Consider the following 21,466-nt stretch of genomic DNA (forward strand, 5'->3'; position numbering starts at 1 on the left):
GGCAGCCCCTTGACAACGGGCCGAGACAGAGATATCTCAGCCCTTAGGGCGAGACAGCCCTACCTACTTGCAGCTGCCTCACCCTAGCCAAGATAGGTGTATCAGGGCTGATACACTACTAGGTATATGATATATGGTGATCCTATGTACCACACAATTTTTTGCAGGATCAATTATACCGATTTATAATTAGTTTGCCAAATGTTCAGAGGAAAGGTAAGATTAAAAAATATTTTCATTCAAATACCTATGTCTGGGGTTTGTATCACCTTTGACAACAAATTTCATAAAGAACAAACCTCCAAGTTCACAACTCTGCACCCTGTTTATGTACATGCTATATGAAAGAAGCATTTTAACTACATGAACCATCAAGCCCCACTCTATGACCAGATCCTCCTACACAAAGGGTCATGAATTTCACATTTTTGGTATCATATTCTCAATATCATATATATGAATGATTACAGATCATTGAGCCACTGTCAAGACTTTGAACATATTTAAGTTATGGCGAGTTAAAAATACATCTTTCATAAACTGCAGATGAACAGATTGAATACACTCACCATACAGCTCGAGCTTCTATTGAGTATACACGTACATGCCTGTTCTATAAAATACAAAGTGTGATTTCTTAAATTATCATAACATCGGATTGTTTAAAAATATCATATATTATCTCTCTACACCTTTATGTGGATTATTTTTCAAATCAGAAAACCAACTGCTGAATAAAGTCATAGGAGCATGTAAATGCTGTTGGTACCACTCTGAAAAGTCTCCTAGCTGATAGACAGGTTGACATACTGGCTACATCTATTGGTAGAATCCTTCTGTTCAAATTATTAAAAAGAAAGTTTTCTTATATTGAAAAAAAAAAAAACAACCCAAAAGTGTATTGGCTTAATCTCAGATATAATCGAGGAACATGGCATTATGAGAAGAATTTCTGTCTTGCAGTCAATTTTCAAGGTAAGACTCATCAAGACATGTATAGAATTAACACATACCTAGAAATGCATAAATTCCTAGCCTACGTGAAAATGATTAGTACATGTATAACAATAGGTGCCTTTGCAGACAAGTTTCTGTCAGTATGACAACATAATTTCCTATTACATTTAGTCTACAAATAATGTTCAAATCAATACAAAAAATTTCATAAATATTTTACTTCCAAAAATAAATAAACAAATTTAATAACCAACTACTTTCAAAGTTTATTTTGAAAGTAGGCTTTAATGTGATTTACCAATGTTAAAGCACGACCATTAAAAATATAAAAAAACACCCAAGCATTGTCATATACATCATATTAGGCATTAGGAACATTCAATATTAATGAATTCTTTGTAAAACCAGAGACATATTTATGTCAATTATTTGAAAATAACAATATTAATTTACACACTTGTTTTAATGGTATAATGATTTGAGCACTTTTTCAGCTAATTAATTTAAACCACAGATGTATATTACTAGAGATCTTTCAAAATTGTGCTGATTTAGAATGTCGGAAATCATAAACCAATGTACATTTATAATAAATAAAATAGTCTATATTACCTATACTAATTAAAATATCTTAAATATGCAGGTAAATCTTTCATGAAAGAGTACAATAGCATGATATCACGGGTAAAAGTAATAGAATTAATATAAATTCACTGCCATCAATATGTCTACTCAAAAAAAGTACATTTGCACACTTTTCCCATAAATGTTTTAAAAATTGTTACCATTGACACCAAAGTGATCAACACAAGATGGCACCGAGTATTTCAAACTGAGATTTAAAGTACCACTGACTATTTCAGAATGTGGGATAATATTAAGTCGTACACAATAGCAAATTCAACTCAAAATGGGAAAATATTTTCCAACAAAAAAATAAAATCTGGACTGAAAATGCCAAACAGATCACGTACTTCACTTGTAAACATCAATAATCTGTTTCAGATCTGAACAAGATTATTACAAAAATATTTATGGCAAGTACAAAAAATTTTGGAGAGAGAAAAAACCCAGCTACATAATACATTAAGCATATTAGAAAGTGTACAAGATGACATAAAAAGATTATAAAACAAACAAAATATGTACAAATCTGTATTATGCATTGTTTATTGGAATGTATCTGCCACCACTGAAGCACAAGAAACAGATCTCATAAACAAAGCTATCCACAGTCCTATCCAGCAAGCAAATTCCTAGTACACACAAAAGTGACTTTGCAATCAAATCGGAAATGTTGCTCAGGGTTTGAATATTGTACCACACACACATATATAATGCTCTTTAAATATATCATGATTCATTAAAGCTCTTGATATACATAGCCAAATGTGAAAAAAATGTTCACATGCAAATAAAAAGATAATGAAACTAAAAAGGAGGCATGTCAGGTGTTATATTGGACGGTTCCACAGGAATCTCCTGTTTAACTGACAGATGGCTCCATGAGGTCCTGCAAGTGGTGGTAGTTTGGATAACGACACCGCTTGTAAACCGCTGGAATAACAATCGTAAAAACCACTCCAAAGGCAAAGCACATCAAGGCAATAATCACCACCAGGTAAGTTTTCACTGGAACAAGAATTTAATCCACATAACCATGTGCATAATATACATGTATGTACAATGTTTATAAAAATGCATCTTATACTGAGCAGACTGGATGCCAATACACTATAATAATCATTACAAAAATGTTTCAAACAATGTTGTCATCTTCTGACTGTAAATCTAATAACTTTTGTTCAACATCAGGATATATGGATTTCAACATTTGATAAAACACCAATGCTTAACTTAGACAAAGCACTGACTTGTTGATACTTCTTCCACCAACTACTGATTATGTAAACATGACAGTACTTGTGCTTGCTGTGAACAATACTTGTGGTTGCAATGTGTTACTGAGTACAGATTTATGTAAACATGACAATACTTGTGGTTGCTATGTGTTACTACAATCTACTGATTTATGTAAAACATGACAGTACTTGTGCTTGCTGTGAAGAAGAGGTACTGTGAGCAATGCTCACTAAGAATACCCCCCGCTTACCCCAATCTCCCAAAGGGTGTTGGTAATAGGTATAAACCTCTTATTTTCGCAAACTTCAGAATAAACTTCAGTATTATGATCCAAAAGGTATCTAGGAACACAGAATCTCCATGCGATGAAAAAAGCCGTTAAAGAATTTAAATGGAAACCATATTGCTACTTCGATGTCCAGTGCGCGTGACCTTTGACTTTTTGATCCCAAAATCGATAGGGAACATCTTCATCCCATGGGTAGTCCATATGTATGATATGGTGACTGTAGGTGGAAAGGATAATGCTTTAGAGCCCGGAAACCATATTGCTACTTCAATGTCCAGTGCACTTGACCTTTTGACCCCAAAATCGATAGGGAACATCTTCATCCCATGGGTAGTCCATATATATGATATGGTGACGGTAGATGGAAAGGATAATGCTTTAGAGCCTGGAAACCATTGCGTCTACAGACGGACGGACAGACAGACGGACAACCCGATTCCAGTTTACCCCCCCACAACTTGTTGCGGGGGGTATAATTATGTGTGTCGATACTTACATCCCTTTGATGGTGAAGAAGAACTGGAACAATTCTGTTCATCCGTCATATCTCCACAATTATCTACACCATTACATCTCCAATTTGGGTGAAGACATACTCCATTTTTACACAGGTCCTTCTTTGAGCAGCCTACAGGATGGACAGGTACATACTTTAACATACTACATGTACTATTAATATATGAGGTCTTCAAGTGATTGATGTAAACCAATGATAATATTATAAATTTGCAGGAGGCAAGATCTCACAGAGTACGAGTTGACTTTAGTATATATTAATGCAAGTAGTTAACTTGTTCCACTTGAGATTAATTAAGTCTATTATTACTACTTCATACATTGTGGATCAGCTCTTTGGATGAATGAGATGTCTCCTAATTCACTCCGCACTTAAAGGGACCAGTTCACGTTTTTTGAAAGAAATGTTTTTTTATTTTTGATCTAGTGTAGTTTTAGTGCTAAGTATTTTTTGAAAATGTGTTCTCTGTTAATAGTAGCCATATTATGTAAACCTTTTCATTTGTCCTGAAGAAGTGACAGGTTGTCCTGAAAATTCGACAATCTGGTTGTTCGTGTCGTTGGTCATTTTCGTGTTTTATATAATTTTTGTATTTGACCTTGTATTCACATTGTGGATCCTACACTGCTAGGTATTGGGTGTTGTTGGAACTTAGTTCTTTTATATATATACATAAGTGAATCTTGATTAATTGTATATTGTTTAACTCATATGGAGACATCACCATTGCTGGGAGGGATCTTTATCGTGCCACACCTGCTGTGACACGGGGCCTCAGTTTTTGCGGTCTCATCCGAAGGACCACCCCATTTAGTCGCCTCTTATGACAAGCAAGGGGGTGCTGAGGACCTATTCTAACCCGAATCCCCACAGGGCATATATATGTGATGGCGAATCCATTGTCAGGAGAGCTAAAAGCCAATCTGCACTTCACTTTTCTGTGTTTGCCTTAACAGAATCACTTTCCATTATATCAAACTAGACAAATACATGGTTTATCAAGGATTGAATAATAAAGGGAGAGACAATGTTCAAAGGTATCATTTTGTGATCTGGTTTGATTTATAATAGGCTGTCATACCATATGTTTTGTAATTAAGAGTGAGCTTAGCCGGTGTTGTAATTTGCACCCACAATGCATTGGTACGTGTCAGGTAACTCATTGACGTCTTAGAGGTGAAGTCAAAAGCTTTAGACTTGGATGTCCCACCATCTAACACAATTCTAAAATAAAATACCATAATTGATTCAACAGTGAGGTTGTAAGAGAAGAGCTTTTGAATTTTGAGTTGTTAAGCTTGAGAATTATTAAACAAAGGACTAAATTTTAATGAATCACATATCATAGTAGTCTACTTACACACCATATCACAATATTTACTTAATTAATTATTATTGACCTACAACTTATCTGTATTTATTTGAAGGATTGATAATTTATTTTTTATATATTGTACATACATGTTTGAATTCTGGGACTTTGGAAGGCCAGAAAGTGTGAACTGTACAATATTTGTGCTGTTGTTGGTTCCAGAAGATGGGATACTGATGATCCAGATACAGGACTCCCCCTTGGGAATTCCCTCAGGTACACTAAAACTGCCATTTTCAGATGTCATGTATCCTCCACATTCTGTAAAATGGAATGTTGTTTGATTCTGATATACATGCAAATGGTAAGAGAGAGAGAGAGAGAGAGAGAGAGAGAGAGAGAGAGAGAGAGAGAGTGTATGTGTAATAAGTTCATCAATTTATCTATATCAAGTATTAGAAGATAGTCAAATGTAAATGAATTGTGGTATCATATAACAGAATATGCACAGGTTTCATACTGTATGTTTTCATCATTCATAACTTTCTGAAATTTCAAAAGCACTGCAGACTTTGAAATAAGAAATACTTACTGAGTACTTTGTAGGTGGCGCTGAACCCCTTGCTGACCTTGTCTAACCCTTGACCTGTAGTTGAGCTATCAAACACAAGCATTGCTACCTCAGACTCTGTTTTGTTAAGGGGAACAACTGCATCAGTAGTAGGCAGCTTGGATCCCATGAACTTCCATAATATCTTGCCAGTACCATCCTGTCATACAGTAAATCATATTCATTACATGACTATCCCTAATTCTCTGTCCAAAGAATGTTTTCATTATACAAAATTAATCATTTGAAAGCATTTCAAACCTGAAGACTCAATGCATGATTGGATACTAAGGCTGCTGTTTCCATAGCAACATAAACTAGAGAAGAACCATTTTCTGGTACTGGAAGATCCCACTTGCAGTTAGCATTGAGGGGATACAAGTCAGGATATGCAGGGCTAGTTAATGTTCCCCCAGGGGAGGTCAGCTTCTTTCCACAATCTAAAGCAAAAGTTTGTTTCAAATTCCCATGATTAATTCTTATAACTATTAATATAGTAAAACTTGTCTAATGCTTGGTATCAGAACAAATCTTTGGATTTGACAACACTAGGATTCAGCATAATTTCTCTGTTAACTTGTCTAATGCTTGGTATCAGAACAAATCTTTGGATTTGACACACTACAGTTTAGGATTCAGCATACTTTCTATGTTAACAAGAGAATTCAAAGATTGGTTGGTTGGTTATTTATTGTTTCCATGTCCAAGAATTTTTCACTTATGTGGAGACATCACCATTGTCGATGAAAGGCTGCAAAATTTAGGTCTATGCTTGGCGCTTGCGGCCTTTGAGCAGGGAGGGATCTTTATCGTGCCACACCTGCTGTGACACGGAGCGTCAGTTTTTGCGGTCTCATCCGAAGGACCACCCCACTTAGTCACCTTTTAAAACAAGCAAGGGGTACTGAGGACCTATTCTCATCCGGATCCCCTCAGGATTCAAAGATTGGTGCTGAAACATATGTTCGATTTACACAACATTTTGGATTATTAAGTATCCCGATTAGACAAGTTTTACTGTGTGCTGCAGCTTTCACTATATGGTAAGGTTTTCATGAGTTAATGACTTACCAGACTTTGAAGTGTAAACCCCAGACAATGCTACAGGTTCCACTGTTTCATTTGCACATTCAGCATAAATAGAATCCATGTGAATTCTGGAATTCAAATCAATGCAGTACTGAGAAAAATGTATAATTCTGAAAAATCTACTTACCAGTATCTGCAGACGAATATAAATCAATTTTCATTTCAGTCCAAAAAATCATGGAGATATTTGATTTTCATCAAAAACTAGATTAAAATCTAATGTTTTAAATGTACATGAACAAATAATGTTGATTATATTAAATTACTGCTATGAAATAATTTGGTAACATATTTTCCTACAGAAACTTAAGAACTGACTGGTGTACATAAAGTACATTCCAGGAAATGTGAGATACTTTCTTAAATATGATACACTTTGGTTTTCAAAGAATGCTGTTATTATTCAAAAGTTCACCCAAATGAAATATGTATCATACATCATTTCCTATGTAAAATCAATGGTAAGGTAATTAGAGTTACTATGGTGACAAAGATAAGATGTAAAACAAGAGGCCCAAAGGCCACATCGCTCACCTGAGTCACTTTGGCTCATATTTAAAAGATTTTCCCTATATATTTGTATGCAAAACTTTGATCCCCCCCCCCATTGTGACCCCATCCTACCCCTGGGGGCCATGATTTTAACAAACTGAAATCTGACATATGTCAGAAAGCTTTCATGTAAATATCAGCTTTTCTGGCTCAGTGGTTCTTGAACAGAAGATTTTTAAAGATTTTCCTTATATATTTGTATGTAAAACTTTGATCCCCTATTGTGGCCCCATCCAAACCCTGGAGGTCATGATTTGAACAAACTTGAATCTGCATTATGTCAGGAAGCTTTCATGTAAATTTCAGCTTTTCTGGCCCAGTGGTTCTTGAGGAGATTTTTAAATGACCCCATAATATTTTTGCATTATTGTGATTATCTCCCCTTTGAAAGGGACATGGCCCTTCATTTGAACAAACTTGAAAGCCCTTCACCCAAGGATGCTTTGTGGCAAGTTTGGTTGAAATTGTCCCAGCGGTTCTTGAGAAGAAGTCGAAAATGTGAAAAGTTTACAATGACAACGACAGACAATGGACAAATTTTGATCAGAAAAGCTCACTTGAACCTTTGGCTCAGGTGAGCTAAAAAAAATACAGCATTCATTGAACTTAATATGCTGAAATTGCCACTCATCATCCATCATGCAAGAAGGTAAAATGGTGACTGCTCACTTGGAAGTAGTACCCAGGCATTTATAATGTGGGTTTTTATGACCTGGTACTCTATACAAAAAAATATCAAAATACGTAATAATGCCCGATAAAAGACATTTCTATATATTCTAAGTGTTTTATCAACTTTGTCCCACTCAAATGCCTGAACCTCAAATATAAGAGGAAGAATTGTTCAAGTTTTTTGTTTGTTTTTTTAAAACTCGTTGCTCGTTATAATTGTACATACATTGTGTGTGCTATGTGATTTTCAAAGATTTTATAAATTATTTTAACATGTGATCAATTTAGCCAATCAAACAGCCTCACCCTTATACAAATAGAAATCAATTTTAAACACATGTATTTGCAACATGTCTTTCAACAACCAATAATGATATAACAGCACTTCATGATACAAAAAGTCATTTTAAAATGTCCAACAGTTAACAATATAAATGTTACATTTCAATTGTAACTGCAATGCATAATACTTATATCATTAATGGGTGTTGCAAGCTGTAATGCCTTATTGTTCACTGTTCAGGTTAAAAGAAAAGATTTATCCAATTCTACAAATTGGTACTTTTAATGATAAACTAATTCATATCCAAGATGTTAATTCAAGATACAAAATGAAGAAATACGTATACATGCATTCAAATCTAAATTGAAACTGATTTCTCCAACAGAGCTTCCTAAGTCCTAGAACTATGCAAGACTTGCCTGCTGACATAGATTTGTGGGGTAGTTAGACTTGTCTGAATCCTTTGTCAGCTCTGACATAGATTTGAGGGGTAGTTAGACTTGCCTGAATCCTTTGTCAGCTCTGACATAGATTTGTGGGGTAGTTAGACTTGCCTGAATCCTTTGTCAGCTCTGACATAGATTTGTGGGGTAGTTTGACTTGCCTGAATCCTTTGTCAGCTCTGACATAGATTTGTGGGGTAGTTAGACTTGCCTGAATCCTTTGTCAGCTCTGACATAGATTTGTGGGGTAGTTTGACTTGCCTGAATCCTTTGTCAGCTCTGACATAGATTTGTGGGGTAGTTAGACTTGCCTGAATCCTTTGTCAGCTCTGACATAGATTTGAGGGGTAGTTTGGGAACTTTTGTTGGTCAGTGTAGCTATTCTCTCATCCAGCTGACTATGACCATCAAATATTGTTACTGTCTCATTCTTGCACAAGTTCAGACTCTGAATCTTGAGGCTTGTAAACCCTAAAAGGAAAACACAGGAATTATAATCATGTTCAATTACTACAAGAGTACTCAATTTAGCAGGTATTATATTTTAGTGCAGATGAAAGAGAGATAACTCATGGATACTCTTATACTAGTAACATTACTCGTTTTCAATCATATGTCGATTCGATATACTCCAGTGAATCAAGATAAAAGACGCCACAGCCTCCCATCTCTGCTTTACATCTATTTTATTGAACATAAATGTTCACAGCAAGTAAACAACTCAACTTTATGACAAATGGGATGACTTCAGCTTCTATGTTGTAAACTTCCCATATTTGAGTAATACACTGTATATGTTATAGGCCATTAGGGGATTAAATAGTCCTGTTTAAAGCCAAAATTTCACAAATTCTATGGTCGTTATAATGATCTAATTTGCAAATACAACCTATCATTAGGTCCAATGCTGTTTGATGTATTTCATACCAACTGTTATCCTGTTCTAACATACTGATTTTGACTACGAATTACTCCATTTACCTGATCAAGATACAGGGGTCACGGCAGGTGTGACCAGTTAACAGGGGATGCTTACTCCTCCTAAGCACCTGATCCCAACTCTGGTATATCCAGGGCTCCGTATTTGCTCTACTATCAATTTTGTGTTCTTCATAGGATTTACAAGATTGATCATTATTTTCACTTTTTCACTATAATGTCTCAAATTTTATAGTTAATTATCCATGTACATGAGAGAAGCACTAATTCATGGTCGCACACAACAGAGTATCAGCTTTGATTGTGCTGAATTTAAACAAGCTACGTATCATTTGTGAAGTTTGTGATGCTGATATGATTGTACCCTTCACCTCTAAGATTTCTTTCATCCAGAGCTAACAAACTCTTTAGTATGCCCCCATAGAAGAATAGAATCTTAATGCTTATAATCTGTTGGTATGTCTGCCAGTAGAATAAATGCACAACTTGCTGACAGTCCCTCAACTTCATTACTAGATTGGTCATCATTTTCAGGTCAAAATGTCAAATGTCACAGAGTTTTCTAGTATAGAACCATTCAATAGATCGATCATGACTTGTAGTTGTTCATTTTCAGGTCAATGGACTCTCTAATATTCATGTAAAATCACCAAAGACTGTCCTCCAAAAACTAGGAAACTAAGTCATCAAACATCAGCGGTATTTAGGTCTAAACTAGCAGATGACCCCTCTACATCTTCTGATCTAAATATTGACACATCATCATACTTTTTATCTTACCACTTTCAAATACTGTCTGATAGACAACTTTCTATCAACTTGCCAATGGGCAGGTTGTTCATGACTATATGACCCCTACCCATTTATTAGGGGAAAAGGTCAGAGGACAAACACATTCAATGTAGCCTTGATCACAGTTTGTCTGTCCAATACTTCTGCCATCAAACTTCACACCTCACTCATGATTAGTAACTGAGCCTTTGGTATCCTGTATTTGCAGAATTTTTAGCGATGATTTAATTTTGGCATTATTAGTGAGAGTGATGAGGTCGTAGATGAATATCACTAACAATTTATCCCGTACCAGAAGTACCTGAATATCACTAACAATTTATCCCATATCGGAAGTACCTGAATATCACTAACAATTTATCCCATACCGGAAGTACCTGAATATCACTAACAATTTATCCCATACCGGAAGTACCTGAATATCACTAACAATTTATCCCATACTGGAAGTACCTGAATATCACTAACAATTTATCCCACACCGGGAGCACCTGGTAAAAGTTATCTTTCCTGGAATTATAAAATCGCTAAAATTAGCTCTCGCTAAATATGTATACCCATTTTTATGGAAAAATCGCAAAATTTGTGTCTCACTAAAAATTCTACTAGCACGGTATATAGGTCAATATACATCAAAAGACATTTCCACTTTTTTATAGTCATGAATTTCAATCTTTGGCAAAGAGGGTATGCATATATGTTTTGCAAACCTTTCATACTTATCTGTTCAACATTTGATCATACAATGTATTGATACATAAAACATGAGAACTGAATGAAGTACCTGTATTTATTTATTTACCTGAAGTACCTGTATTTTGGGGAACGGCTACAAGAGAACATTGGGTGTCAATATTGCGTCTCAGCAGCTGAAAACTTGTTGTAGGTGATGTTAAAATCTGGTCACATCCTGATCAAAAGAACATAATCATTTCACAAAACTCCAATTTCTTACTTTCAAAGTCTTCAGAAAATCAAATATGTAATCATGTTGAAGAATGGAAATATTGCTTTATCAATGTAAATGTCCATATATCATCAATATTTCAGGAGAGAGGAATTGATATAAGTGCATATGCACTTGTTTTGTGTTTAATAATGTTCTTGTTTCTTTGAATACAGTTTAAATTGATATTTCAGGAGTGAAAATCTAAAGCTTTTGCTCGTTGTAGCTGTTTATCCATGCTACATTCAATATTCTTCATATCTACCGCTGCCCATGAAATTCAATAGAGATTGCTAATAATTAGTAGTGAATTAAATAGTGAAAATACAGAGAGGACCCCCCCCCCCCCCCCCCCCCCCCCCCGAATTTCTGATCATGTCCCGTGTCACATATTAACTGACTGATTGTGTAACAGTTATCTCCCTGTGTGCTTCAGACTTAGGTTTAGAACTTTGTCACTCTCTGATACACACAATAACATACGAGAAATGTTTTGAAATATATAAGCTGAGGCTTTTATATTTCAAACAACATTTCGAGACCAAAGAGGTTATCCTGCAACATACCCGAAAACAAGAACTTCATTTATATTCTGCTACGGCTCAGAAATATACAGCCGATTGCTTTCCTACATAGCTATGAATTAGGTCCCTGTGACGTCATGCATAGCAGTTTCTGAAATGGCTTACATTGCTTTTTGCTGATGAAAAAGGTGAAATGGTAGGGGTATTCTAAATCTGTTTTGAAAAATATTTCAGGTTTTGATGTTAATGGATTATATCAATTGCTTTGGATACAGTTCAAGAAAAACTTGTCTGTGTATCGCCATCTTTACATGTGTATCACTCGAGAAATGTAAACAATTGGTTTACACTGAATGTCAAATATTCTTCAGTCATTTATGAATTTATTTTACACTTTCCCCTTGTGATTGATTTTTGTGATTATCAAATTGAATCATCAGTCATAGACTTTATTGTTAAATTAGCAAAACTTGAAGTGCAAGCGAGATGTGTATCAATTTTCTCATAATCAGTTAAATCACGTATGAAGGTATATTGTAGAATACTGAACCCGGCATTCCTTTGATCTTTGCAATAACCATGGTAGAATTTAGATTTCGGCAATGGTGTTCAATGAGATAAGTGCTTAAAGTTGATTAAAGGTGATAAGCAATGTGGATTTAAATATTGTACACTAGGAATTTCAGATATTTCCCATCTGGTGACTATCCCTAAAGTTTGGATAAAACAAGATTTGAAATGTAGCTTATATCTTGCACTTAACAGTTTTCCTTCCATGACCTTAACCTTTACAATTGACCTTGAAAAGCAATACAAACTGGTATCATTACCTTTCTTACATAAAAATCAAATAAAAAATGTTGCTTACATCTTGCACACATTTCCCTTCTACTGACCTTAATGTGTTGCATCTGACCTTAAAAACTGTAGAAAGCCAGCTCTTTATTCCAAAAAGTTTGATAAAATTCAGGTAAGAAATGTGGCTCAAATCTTGTATTAACAAACACATAAATACAAGAATGAACAGATGAAATTTCATAAAAATTAACAGGAAAGTTTCAACATCTCTCTGCAACCATTTTGCAAATGGATATTATTATCAATTGGTGTTCAGTAAATCTATTACAACCTTGTACTTACCCTTTGGTACACTGATAAAATATCCAGAGAAAAACTCCTGGTTTTGAAAGTTTTCACCAACAATCAACATTGACTCTGATCTAGAAGTGATGGGGAAAAACTGGTTGTATGTTCTACAAAAAAAAATCTTGTCATTACTGAATTTCATAACAAATAAAAAAGTAGTTCACTGAAGCACAGTAAGTGAAAATTCATTTTGAAATTATCAACACACGAAGAAACAAGTACCCCATGTTCCCCTTAATCAGGTTCATCAAACTTAAACTTACAAACATATTGTATGTATAGTCTTCCTCTGTAATCCAAACACTACACAACTATAGACGAGTAATGCCAGGGTTTCTTGCATGTCAATTTTGTTTATAATTGGACACAGAATTATAAATATATCTCAAATGTACACCTCATGTTGCTTGTAAGACATCTATATAAAGATATCTCAAATGTACACCTCATGTTGCTTGTAAGATATCTATATAAAGATATCTCAAATGTACACCTCATGTTGCTTGTAAGACATCTATATAAAGATATCTCAAATGTACACCTCATGTTGCTTGTAAGGCATCTATATAAAGATATCTCAAATGTACACCTCATGTTGCTTGTAAGACATCTATATAAAGATATCTCAAATGTTCACCTCATGCTGCTTGTAAGACATCTATATAAAGATATCTCAAATGTTCACCTCATGTTGCTTGTAAGACATCAATCTTTGTTTGGATACATGCAGTGATACTTTAATTTTGTGTTTAACACTGTCTGTTCACCTAACAGTCATATCTAATATTTCCAACAACAGTACTGGAAATGGTACATTATATGTTCATCACAAGCTTATGTGTAAGGTGCTTTTCTTAAAGCCCGAGGTTTTCAACCGGTCGGTTTTCCTCAGGTAAGTTAAGTGTGGGGCGGAGCTAATTTAGGCAGGTGTGAAGCCCCGAGCCCTGGGAAAACCTGCTAGCTTTCGGTCTTTAAACCTTGAGTTGTAGAACTTTACAGAAGGTACATGTGTAGTACATATCAGCCATCGATCATCAAGCTGTGATTTACATGTACTTTATTTTGCGTCATATGAATAAAAGGTCCTAGCTTAAAAACAGTGACAGAAGGTAAATATACAAATCAAAAGATCTGTGTGTAAATATTTTCCCAATTTTGACTAAGTTCAACAATCTACAATTTTTTCAAACGTGAAAGAAAATTAGAAAATTGTTGGGAATCAAAATACATGCAATGTGCACATCTTCAAGGTGTTTACAGAGGTCTTAGCTTGAAAACTTAAAGAGGAGTTACACTGTAAATGGACAAACCATATACTCACTTTGTAATATTTCTTCAACACGGACTAAGCTCAAAAACCTGTGATTTTCTCAAAATTTTTATAAAATCTATATCTTTGCCACATACACATCTTTAATATTCATACCCTGTAAAATAAGAAGGTCTTCACTTGTGGGAGTTGTTAGCTGGACAAAATCATGTACTCTCTATGTAATATTTTCTCAAAACTGCATACATGTCATTCAACAACCACTGATTTTCTCAAATTTAAAAAAAAAAAATCAAAATCCTTGCCATATGCACATCTTCAATACCCATACAAACACTCTGTATTATAAGAAGGTCCTCACTTGAAAACTATGGGAGCTAGAGTTAACCAGACAAATCATGTACAATGTACCCTCCATATAACATTAAATTGCAAATAAAAGGGCAAAACTCCTGTAATAGAGATCGAAAGGGACTAAAATTGCAGCATGATCTAGAGTGACCCACAAAAAAGGTACATGTACATAGCAACTTTCAACTTCATATGTGACAGAGAGAAATGAAAATAGAAATATAAAATCCCGAACGATTGGACAGTAATAAGTAATAATACATTGCTGTATCATAATTCTTCCCATCTATAGACAGGCACATAAAACAAGAGGCCCAGGGGCCTTATAGGTCACCTGAGTATCATGTAACAACCTTCCAATGTTTGAATTAGGTTTGTGTTTAAATATAAGAATTTTACTTTTGGATGGAAGAAACATTGAATAGCTATGTGGTCTGTCCCGCCTTTGCACCAGAACCCCTGACCCAGGGGCCATAAATTTCAGTTTTGAAAGAAGCATCCTTGATCATCATTATCATACTATTAGTTTGTTTACTTAATACCCAGCAGCAGAGGAGAAGATTTTCAAAGAAATAAAATGCATTTTCACTATATGATCAATAGGGCCCCACCCTAATACCTTTCACAATTTTTAACAAGAGGTACTGTGAGCAATGCTCACTAAGAATACCCCCCGCTTACCCCAATCTCCCAAAGGGTGTTGGTAATAGGTATAAACTACCTCTTTTCTGAGTGTTGCTACTTCGATGTCCAGTGCGCATGACCTTTGACCTTTTGACCCCAAAATCGATAGGGAACATCTTCATCCCATGGGTAGTCCATATGTATGATATGGTGAATGTAGGTGGAAAGGATAACGCTTTAGAGCCCGGAAACCATATTGCTACTTCAATGTCCAGTGCACGTGACCTTTGACCTTTTGACCCCAAAATCGATAGGGATCATCTTCATCCCATGGGTAGTCCATATATATGATATGGTGACTGTAGGTGGAAAGGATAACGCTTTAGAGCCCGGAAACCATATTGCTACTTCAATGTCCAGTGCACTTGACCTTTGACCTTTTGACCCCAAAATCGATAGGGAACATCTTCATCCTATGGGTAGTCCATATGTATGATATGGTGACTGTAGGTGGAAAGGATAACACTTTAGAGCCCGGAAACCATATTGCTACTTCGATGTCCAGTGTGCTTGACCTTTGACCTTTTGACCCCAAAATCGATAGGGAACATCTTCATCCCATGGGTAGTCCATATATATGATATGGTGACGGTAGGTGGAAAGGATAATGCTTTAGAGCCCGGATACCATTGCGTCTACAGACGGACGGACGGACAACCCAATTCCAGTATACCCCCCCACAACTTGTTGCGGGGGGTATAAAGAGGCATCCTTGCTCATCATTACCATGCTATTAGTTTGTCTACTTAATACCCAGAGACAGAGAAGAAGATTTTCAAAGAATTTCTACATTTTCACTATATGACCAATAGAGCCCCACCCTAACACAAGAACCCCTGCCCCAGGGGCCATGAATTTCACAATTTTGGTAGAGGGCTCAACGCTCATTATAATTATGCCCACAGTTTGGCTTCTTGATGTCCAGGAGTAAAGAAGAAGATTTTTTAAAATTACACTCATTTTGATGGTTTTTGCCCCACCCCTCAGGCCCCAGGGGGGCAGGGACCACGAATTTCACAATTTTTGTTCCCCTCCACCCACAGATGCTATATGCCAAAATTGGTTGAAATTGGTTCAGGGGTTTCAGAGAAGAAGCTGAAAATTTTCAAATGTTAACGCACGACGAACGACGACGGACAAAAACAGATAGCAATAGGTCACCTGAATGAATTCAGGTGACCTAAAAATGTATGTGTCATTTCATAAAAAATAATTTTTCTTGAAAATCCTGCTTGGTGAAATAAAAGCCAGTACAGAAACTCAAGTTTCACTTCAAGTATTGGTCTCCACTCTGGTTCTTCCTTCAATCATTAAATTTCAAAAGCAAGGTAAAGAAGGGGGGGGGGGGGTGTTAGGAACCAGTCAATTCAATAGAGAAAGTTGTACGATATAGTAAGAAGGAAGCACAAGCACCATAGTAAAAGACATAGAGGTCAAGTCTTCATGGTTTGATTTTCGATGATATGTCATTTTGACAAAATAGTACCTTTAACAAAGTTTATATATTCCACAAAATGTGGGATTTAACAAAGTGTCAGCAATCCCTCCAATTCTTAAATGAAATTTCTGCTTTAGAAAAAAAAGTTTGTTTTATATACACATTTACTATGATCATACTTTTAGCATTGAATTGATTGATTTATGTACCATGATTTATATCTACAATTGTCTTATTCTGTCAAGTTAATTAAACTCAAGCATTAAACCTATCTACATAGAATTAAGCAGTATAAATGATATAATAAAAGGTCAGTAGTTTATCATGTTACAATCGGGTTCCAGCATTCTATGTCCAAATTATGTAATGGATAACACAAGTGATCAAGAGGGTAGAACACTTGACTAGTGATAACCAATGATAGCTCAACTTCACTTACAGTACATAGTTCTTTGTTCACGGCCAGAAGTGCAACAGTGTTCACTTGCTTAACCCTCCCACCCTCCCCCAACATCTCTTATTTCATTCATAATTCAATTGGGGCTCTCACACATAATTGACTTTTCCCCTTATTCTGATGAAAGCTTCAGGTTAGTTCTAAGGGTTACCTCAACCTGAGGTAACATAACAATAATTAGCTCTCTAACTACCCAATGGTCATTCTTTGCTCAATGATGTCAATCCGAGTTCCAGCAGTTAGTGTTTATCTGATGATGTCATACCAGGTACTTAGTGCCAGGACAGTGTCAACCCATGTACTGATAGGCCAGCCCGGGTACAAGGTAAGTCCGCCCAACGGTAAAAACACAGGTTCATTAGGAATTTCCTGGGGGTGTCATCCAGGAATTTCATTTATCGTTTTGATGTGAGAAGCCCTTGAGAAGACTAAATAATTTAGACTATGTTATATTCATTAATTAGTTTCTTGTACAATATGTGTTATACTTTCATTAGAGTTGCCTTTTGATACAATGTTATGACTGCAGTTTATAAAATTTACACAACTAAAACTATATAAAATGTAGAAGTTTTACACCCCAGCACACCAAGGAACCAACAAGACACTGAACAAAATGCCCATACACATATCATAGATGCAGACTTGCTATCATATGGTCCACTGAACTCATGATTTAAAATGATTTGTTTAAATTTTCAGATCTAGTGGTTTGAAGAGAAAATTTTTATATCACAGTCACTCAAACTTAATCTTTTCATGGGTCTATGACAACTCACTGAATACAACTCCCTCAAAGACAACTCACCAAAAGACACAAAGTTGTCATGCGAGTGACGACTTATCAACATTTCTTCTCTAACATTGCAAAGTTCACGTGACATCTCACAGAGAGATAAGTGACCGTCAGACAATTCATCAACAGCAATGTGACATCTCACAGAAAGATAGGTGACCGTCAGACAATTCATCAACAGCAAACATAGGAAATAAAATGCACTACCGCAACATATGAAATGCTCTATAAGAAGTAACACTAAATCTGCCCTACCTGAAGGAGTAGAATGTTTTACTTCCCATGTTTCTGACACATACATGTATATCTCTAAGCACTTAAATATGGTTTAATAGTACTTAGAGTTGTGTGCCTACCCTTTAATATAGAGTAAAAGTTTTGAAATAACACTGGGAGACATTTTTCAGTGGTTTTGAGATCTTTATCACATAACAACCCCCCCCCCCCCCCCCCCCCCCCCCCCCTCGGATGTGTGTCTCATCACCAGCACAAGAGAAATTCACAGATGCGAGGATTCTAACCATCTACATAAAGTCTGATAAACATTTAGTAATGTCAAAAGCCAGTATTAAATCAAAAAAATTATTGTCAAAATTCATAAACTTGGAAGAGAAAAGAAATATTACAGGTCACCATCAGTGTTATGATGCATACTACATTATTTGACGTTACCCTTGTCTGATTAACAGGTTCTCCAAGATGGGTTGTAGGCCTTCATAAAATGCAATCGTAGTGGTGGGGAAAATATTGCTCTCATTCACCAAAATCTGCACCTACAATAAAACAAAAGAACTTTGTGATTATGTACCATTAATCTGACAAAATCATTGTGGAGAAAGGGATAACTTTGATGTAATTCTTGCTGTTTCAAAAGTTCACATGTAATACAATAAAGAATAATAAATTTTCAAAATATGTTTATTCCTTCATTCCTGTATTTCTATACAATACTTTTCATTTATTTATTTATTCATCCATTGCTACACTGTTTTCTTCTAACATTTGATGAACTTAATCATTTTACAATTATACATTTTCATTATTCAACATTTAAAAAAATGTATCACATCTTTTATTAACTGCAGGCAAATTATGTTATTGAGATTATGCATAACACAGAAGGAATGCACATGCCAGGATATTTACAATGTAAATGGAGTAATTTTGTTGATAACATCAAATGTTATTTTTCTTTAAGGTTAAACTCAAATAATAGTCATAAAGACATTTGTTTGTATTAAAATGTCAGCTGGGGGAAAAAACTGATAGGATCAAAAGAATGATCAATTAAAAAAGATAACCTGATAGAGAGCTTGTCTCTGTAAGAGGATTGCATATTTAATGGGTAGATAAACAAAGTCCCCCTAGCAGGTGGTCATCATTACATAGGTGACAAGATTAATCTAGGTAATTATGAAGTAATTATCTGGCCAGTGCACAAGCCCAGAAAGCCAGCAGGTGGCTGTCCTCAGTATACACAGCTACCTGTTACACCAATCACTTACATAGTTCTAGAAGTGAGAATCCAAGGGTTTCATAATCAACAAAGTCAAAACTCCTGCTGGGTTAATGTAGAGCAAATAAAATCATATTTTAATTGTAAAAACAGCAGGACAGCATGGGAACTAGAGGTCCCAGTGTTAAACCTGGATAGAAAGCAGAGGATATGGAGAGGAGACATCAGCTATGGGATGTTGCTGAGAAACTTCACAGACTGATTGTATGTCATGACAAAGCAGTGCAGCAGATGTACTTGTTAGGTGAGATATGCCATATTTGTCAGACAGATATATCTGAACATTTAGTGTGATAGGTGGTAAAAATATACTTATCAAAGATTTAGGACCAAACACCTTTCTTTAAATCTGATAATTTTGAAATACATTAGAATATCAACAGTAACTTGTGTATATATTGTAAAACACTCTGATACTATGATATTGAAACAGTGATATTGAGCATTAAGTTTTATTAAAAAGCAGATTCTGAAATGTAATATTGCATTTTACACGGAACATAAAATAACTGGAAAGTCACCTATTCAGAGTGATGTATAAAATGACCATAATAGCACTTATATTGATGATTTACAACAAGAATTGTGATAAAATGGGATACTTTTTTTTCCTTTTTTTATACGAAGCAGCACAAGTTCTTTCCCCTGAATACAGGGGATGCACGATACATTCTGGTCCCTAATTAATAAAGTCAATATATGGAATAAATAGAATTTTTTTTTACTATATATGATTGTAATTATGTGCCAGTTACAGAATTTTTCTAAGAAGTAAGTGTAATGACTGAAAAATAATATGACTTTACAATAATTTTAGTCACTGATAATATTTATTGTATTTTCCTTCAGTTTTACTTGGAACCTGATAAAATGGCTTTGTGTCAGGTGTCAAATCTGCATCAGAGTAGGGCTATCACAGTTCCAAAAATTATCGGGTCTGCATTTTTTATTCGGGTTCAGGCATTTCAGTTCAGGTCTGTATACAGCTATTTTAAAATTTTAATACACAATTCAAAATCAAAAATAAAAATAAAAAAGGGCTAAAATATGCTATGCCTGTTGCCCGATCCTATTCACTTTGTGAATAAAATATAGTTTAAATAAAATAAAAAATCTTGATTTGTATTTTGTTACAATAATTACTTGCAGACTTGGACTAGAAACAGCATTGTCACTTTTACTCATTTCCATTCTATGCTTTCAATATAAGTGTTTTATCATTGACAATGTTGATCCTGTGGCGTATCTTAAATGTGTCCAATTACATATCTTACATACTGTCATTGTTTTGTCCACGATGTCATCCTTTTACAAGAAATCAAAATGCATATTTTAGATTTTGATACCATGCTATATTTAAATGGATTTCTAACACTATGATTCTATCATAAAAACTGGACCCAAACCGAAATTCAGAAAAATGGAACCCAAACCAACATGCAGTTTTCGGTTACTATGGATACCTGTTGCAGCCCTACAACAGGGATTGTTTTTTGTCTTTTCTGAGGATCGAACCCAGGACCTGAGACGACAGTTGAGTGCTCTACTGATCAAGGACCTGACACAACAGTCGAGTGCTCTACTGATCAAGGACCTGACACGACAGTCGAGTGCTCTGCTGATCAAGGACCTGACACGACAGTCGAGTGCTCTACTGATCAAGGACCTGACACGACAGTCGAGTGCTCTACTGATCAAGGACCTGACACGACAGTCGAGTGCTCTACTGATCAAGCTAAAGAATTAACCCAGTAGCTAGAGGTAGTAGGATTAGGCCATGTGTCTAACACTATCACATTGTCCCCTCCAGAGAGAGAGAGAGAGAAAGAGAGAGAGAGACGCCCCACTCTCCCGAGTGCCAGCGCCTGTGAGGCAAAGTTCTAGGGGCAATCACTCTCGCACACCAGAGATTACCCAGGTCCCAACATGGGCGCCAATTTGTAACAGAGACCACTTTTTTGTCTCTGTTGAGGATTGAACCCAGGACCTCTGGCTGCTCTATTGATTGAGTTAGAGAGTT

The 21,466-nt window shown here is 35.5% G+C and overlaps 1 protein-coding gene across 2 annotated transcripts in view; it reads right to left on the reverse strand.

Annotated features, from left to right (window-relative positions):
- Positions 1-897: 897 nt before the first annotated feature.
- Positions 898-21,466, reverse strand: part of LOC125680349 (cubilin-like) — a 31,960-nt gene continuing 11,391 nt past the window's right edge. Inside the window, exons 7-17 of one of the 2 annotated variants that reach the window (XM_048919845.2) lie at positions 18,603-18,703; positions 12,929-13,041; positions 11,130-11,228; positions 8,899-9,058; positions 6,620-6,705; positions 5,810-5,988; positions 5,531-5,708; positions 5,088-5,259; positions 4,708-4,850; positions 3,606-3,737; positions 898-2,589 (exon numbers count right to left, since the gene is read on the reverse strand). In XM_048919845.2, coding sequence (XP_048775802.2) covers positions 2,444-2,589; positions 3,606-3,737; positions 4,708-4,850; positions 5,088-5,259; positions 5,531-5,708; positions 5,810-5,988; positions 6,620-6,705; positions 8,899-9,058; positions 11,130-11,228; positions 12,929-13,041; positions 18,603-18,703 — 1,509 coding nt within the window. In that variant the 3' untranslated portion in view covers positions 898-2,443. Of the gene's footprint in view, positions 2,590-3,605; positions 3,738-4,707; positions 4,851-5,087; positions 5,260-5,530; positions 5,709-5,809; positions 5,989-6,619; positions 6,706-8,898; positions 9,059-11,120; positions 11,229-12,928; positions 13,042-18,602; positions 18,704-21,466 lie in introns of both variants that reach the window. The other variant, XM_048919844.2, reaches the window with a different exon arrangement.

Source organism: Ostrea edulis, chromosome 2 (genome assembly GCF_947568905.1).
Source record: "Ostrea edulis chromosome 2, xbOstEdul1.1, whole genome shotgun sequence".
Lineage (NCBI taxonomy): Eukaryota > Metazoa > Mollusca > Bivalvia > Ostreida > Ostreidae > Ostrea > Ostrea edulis.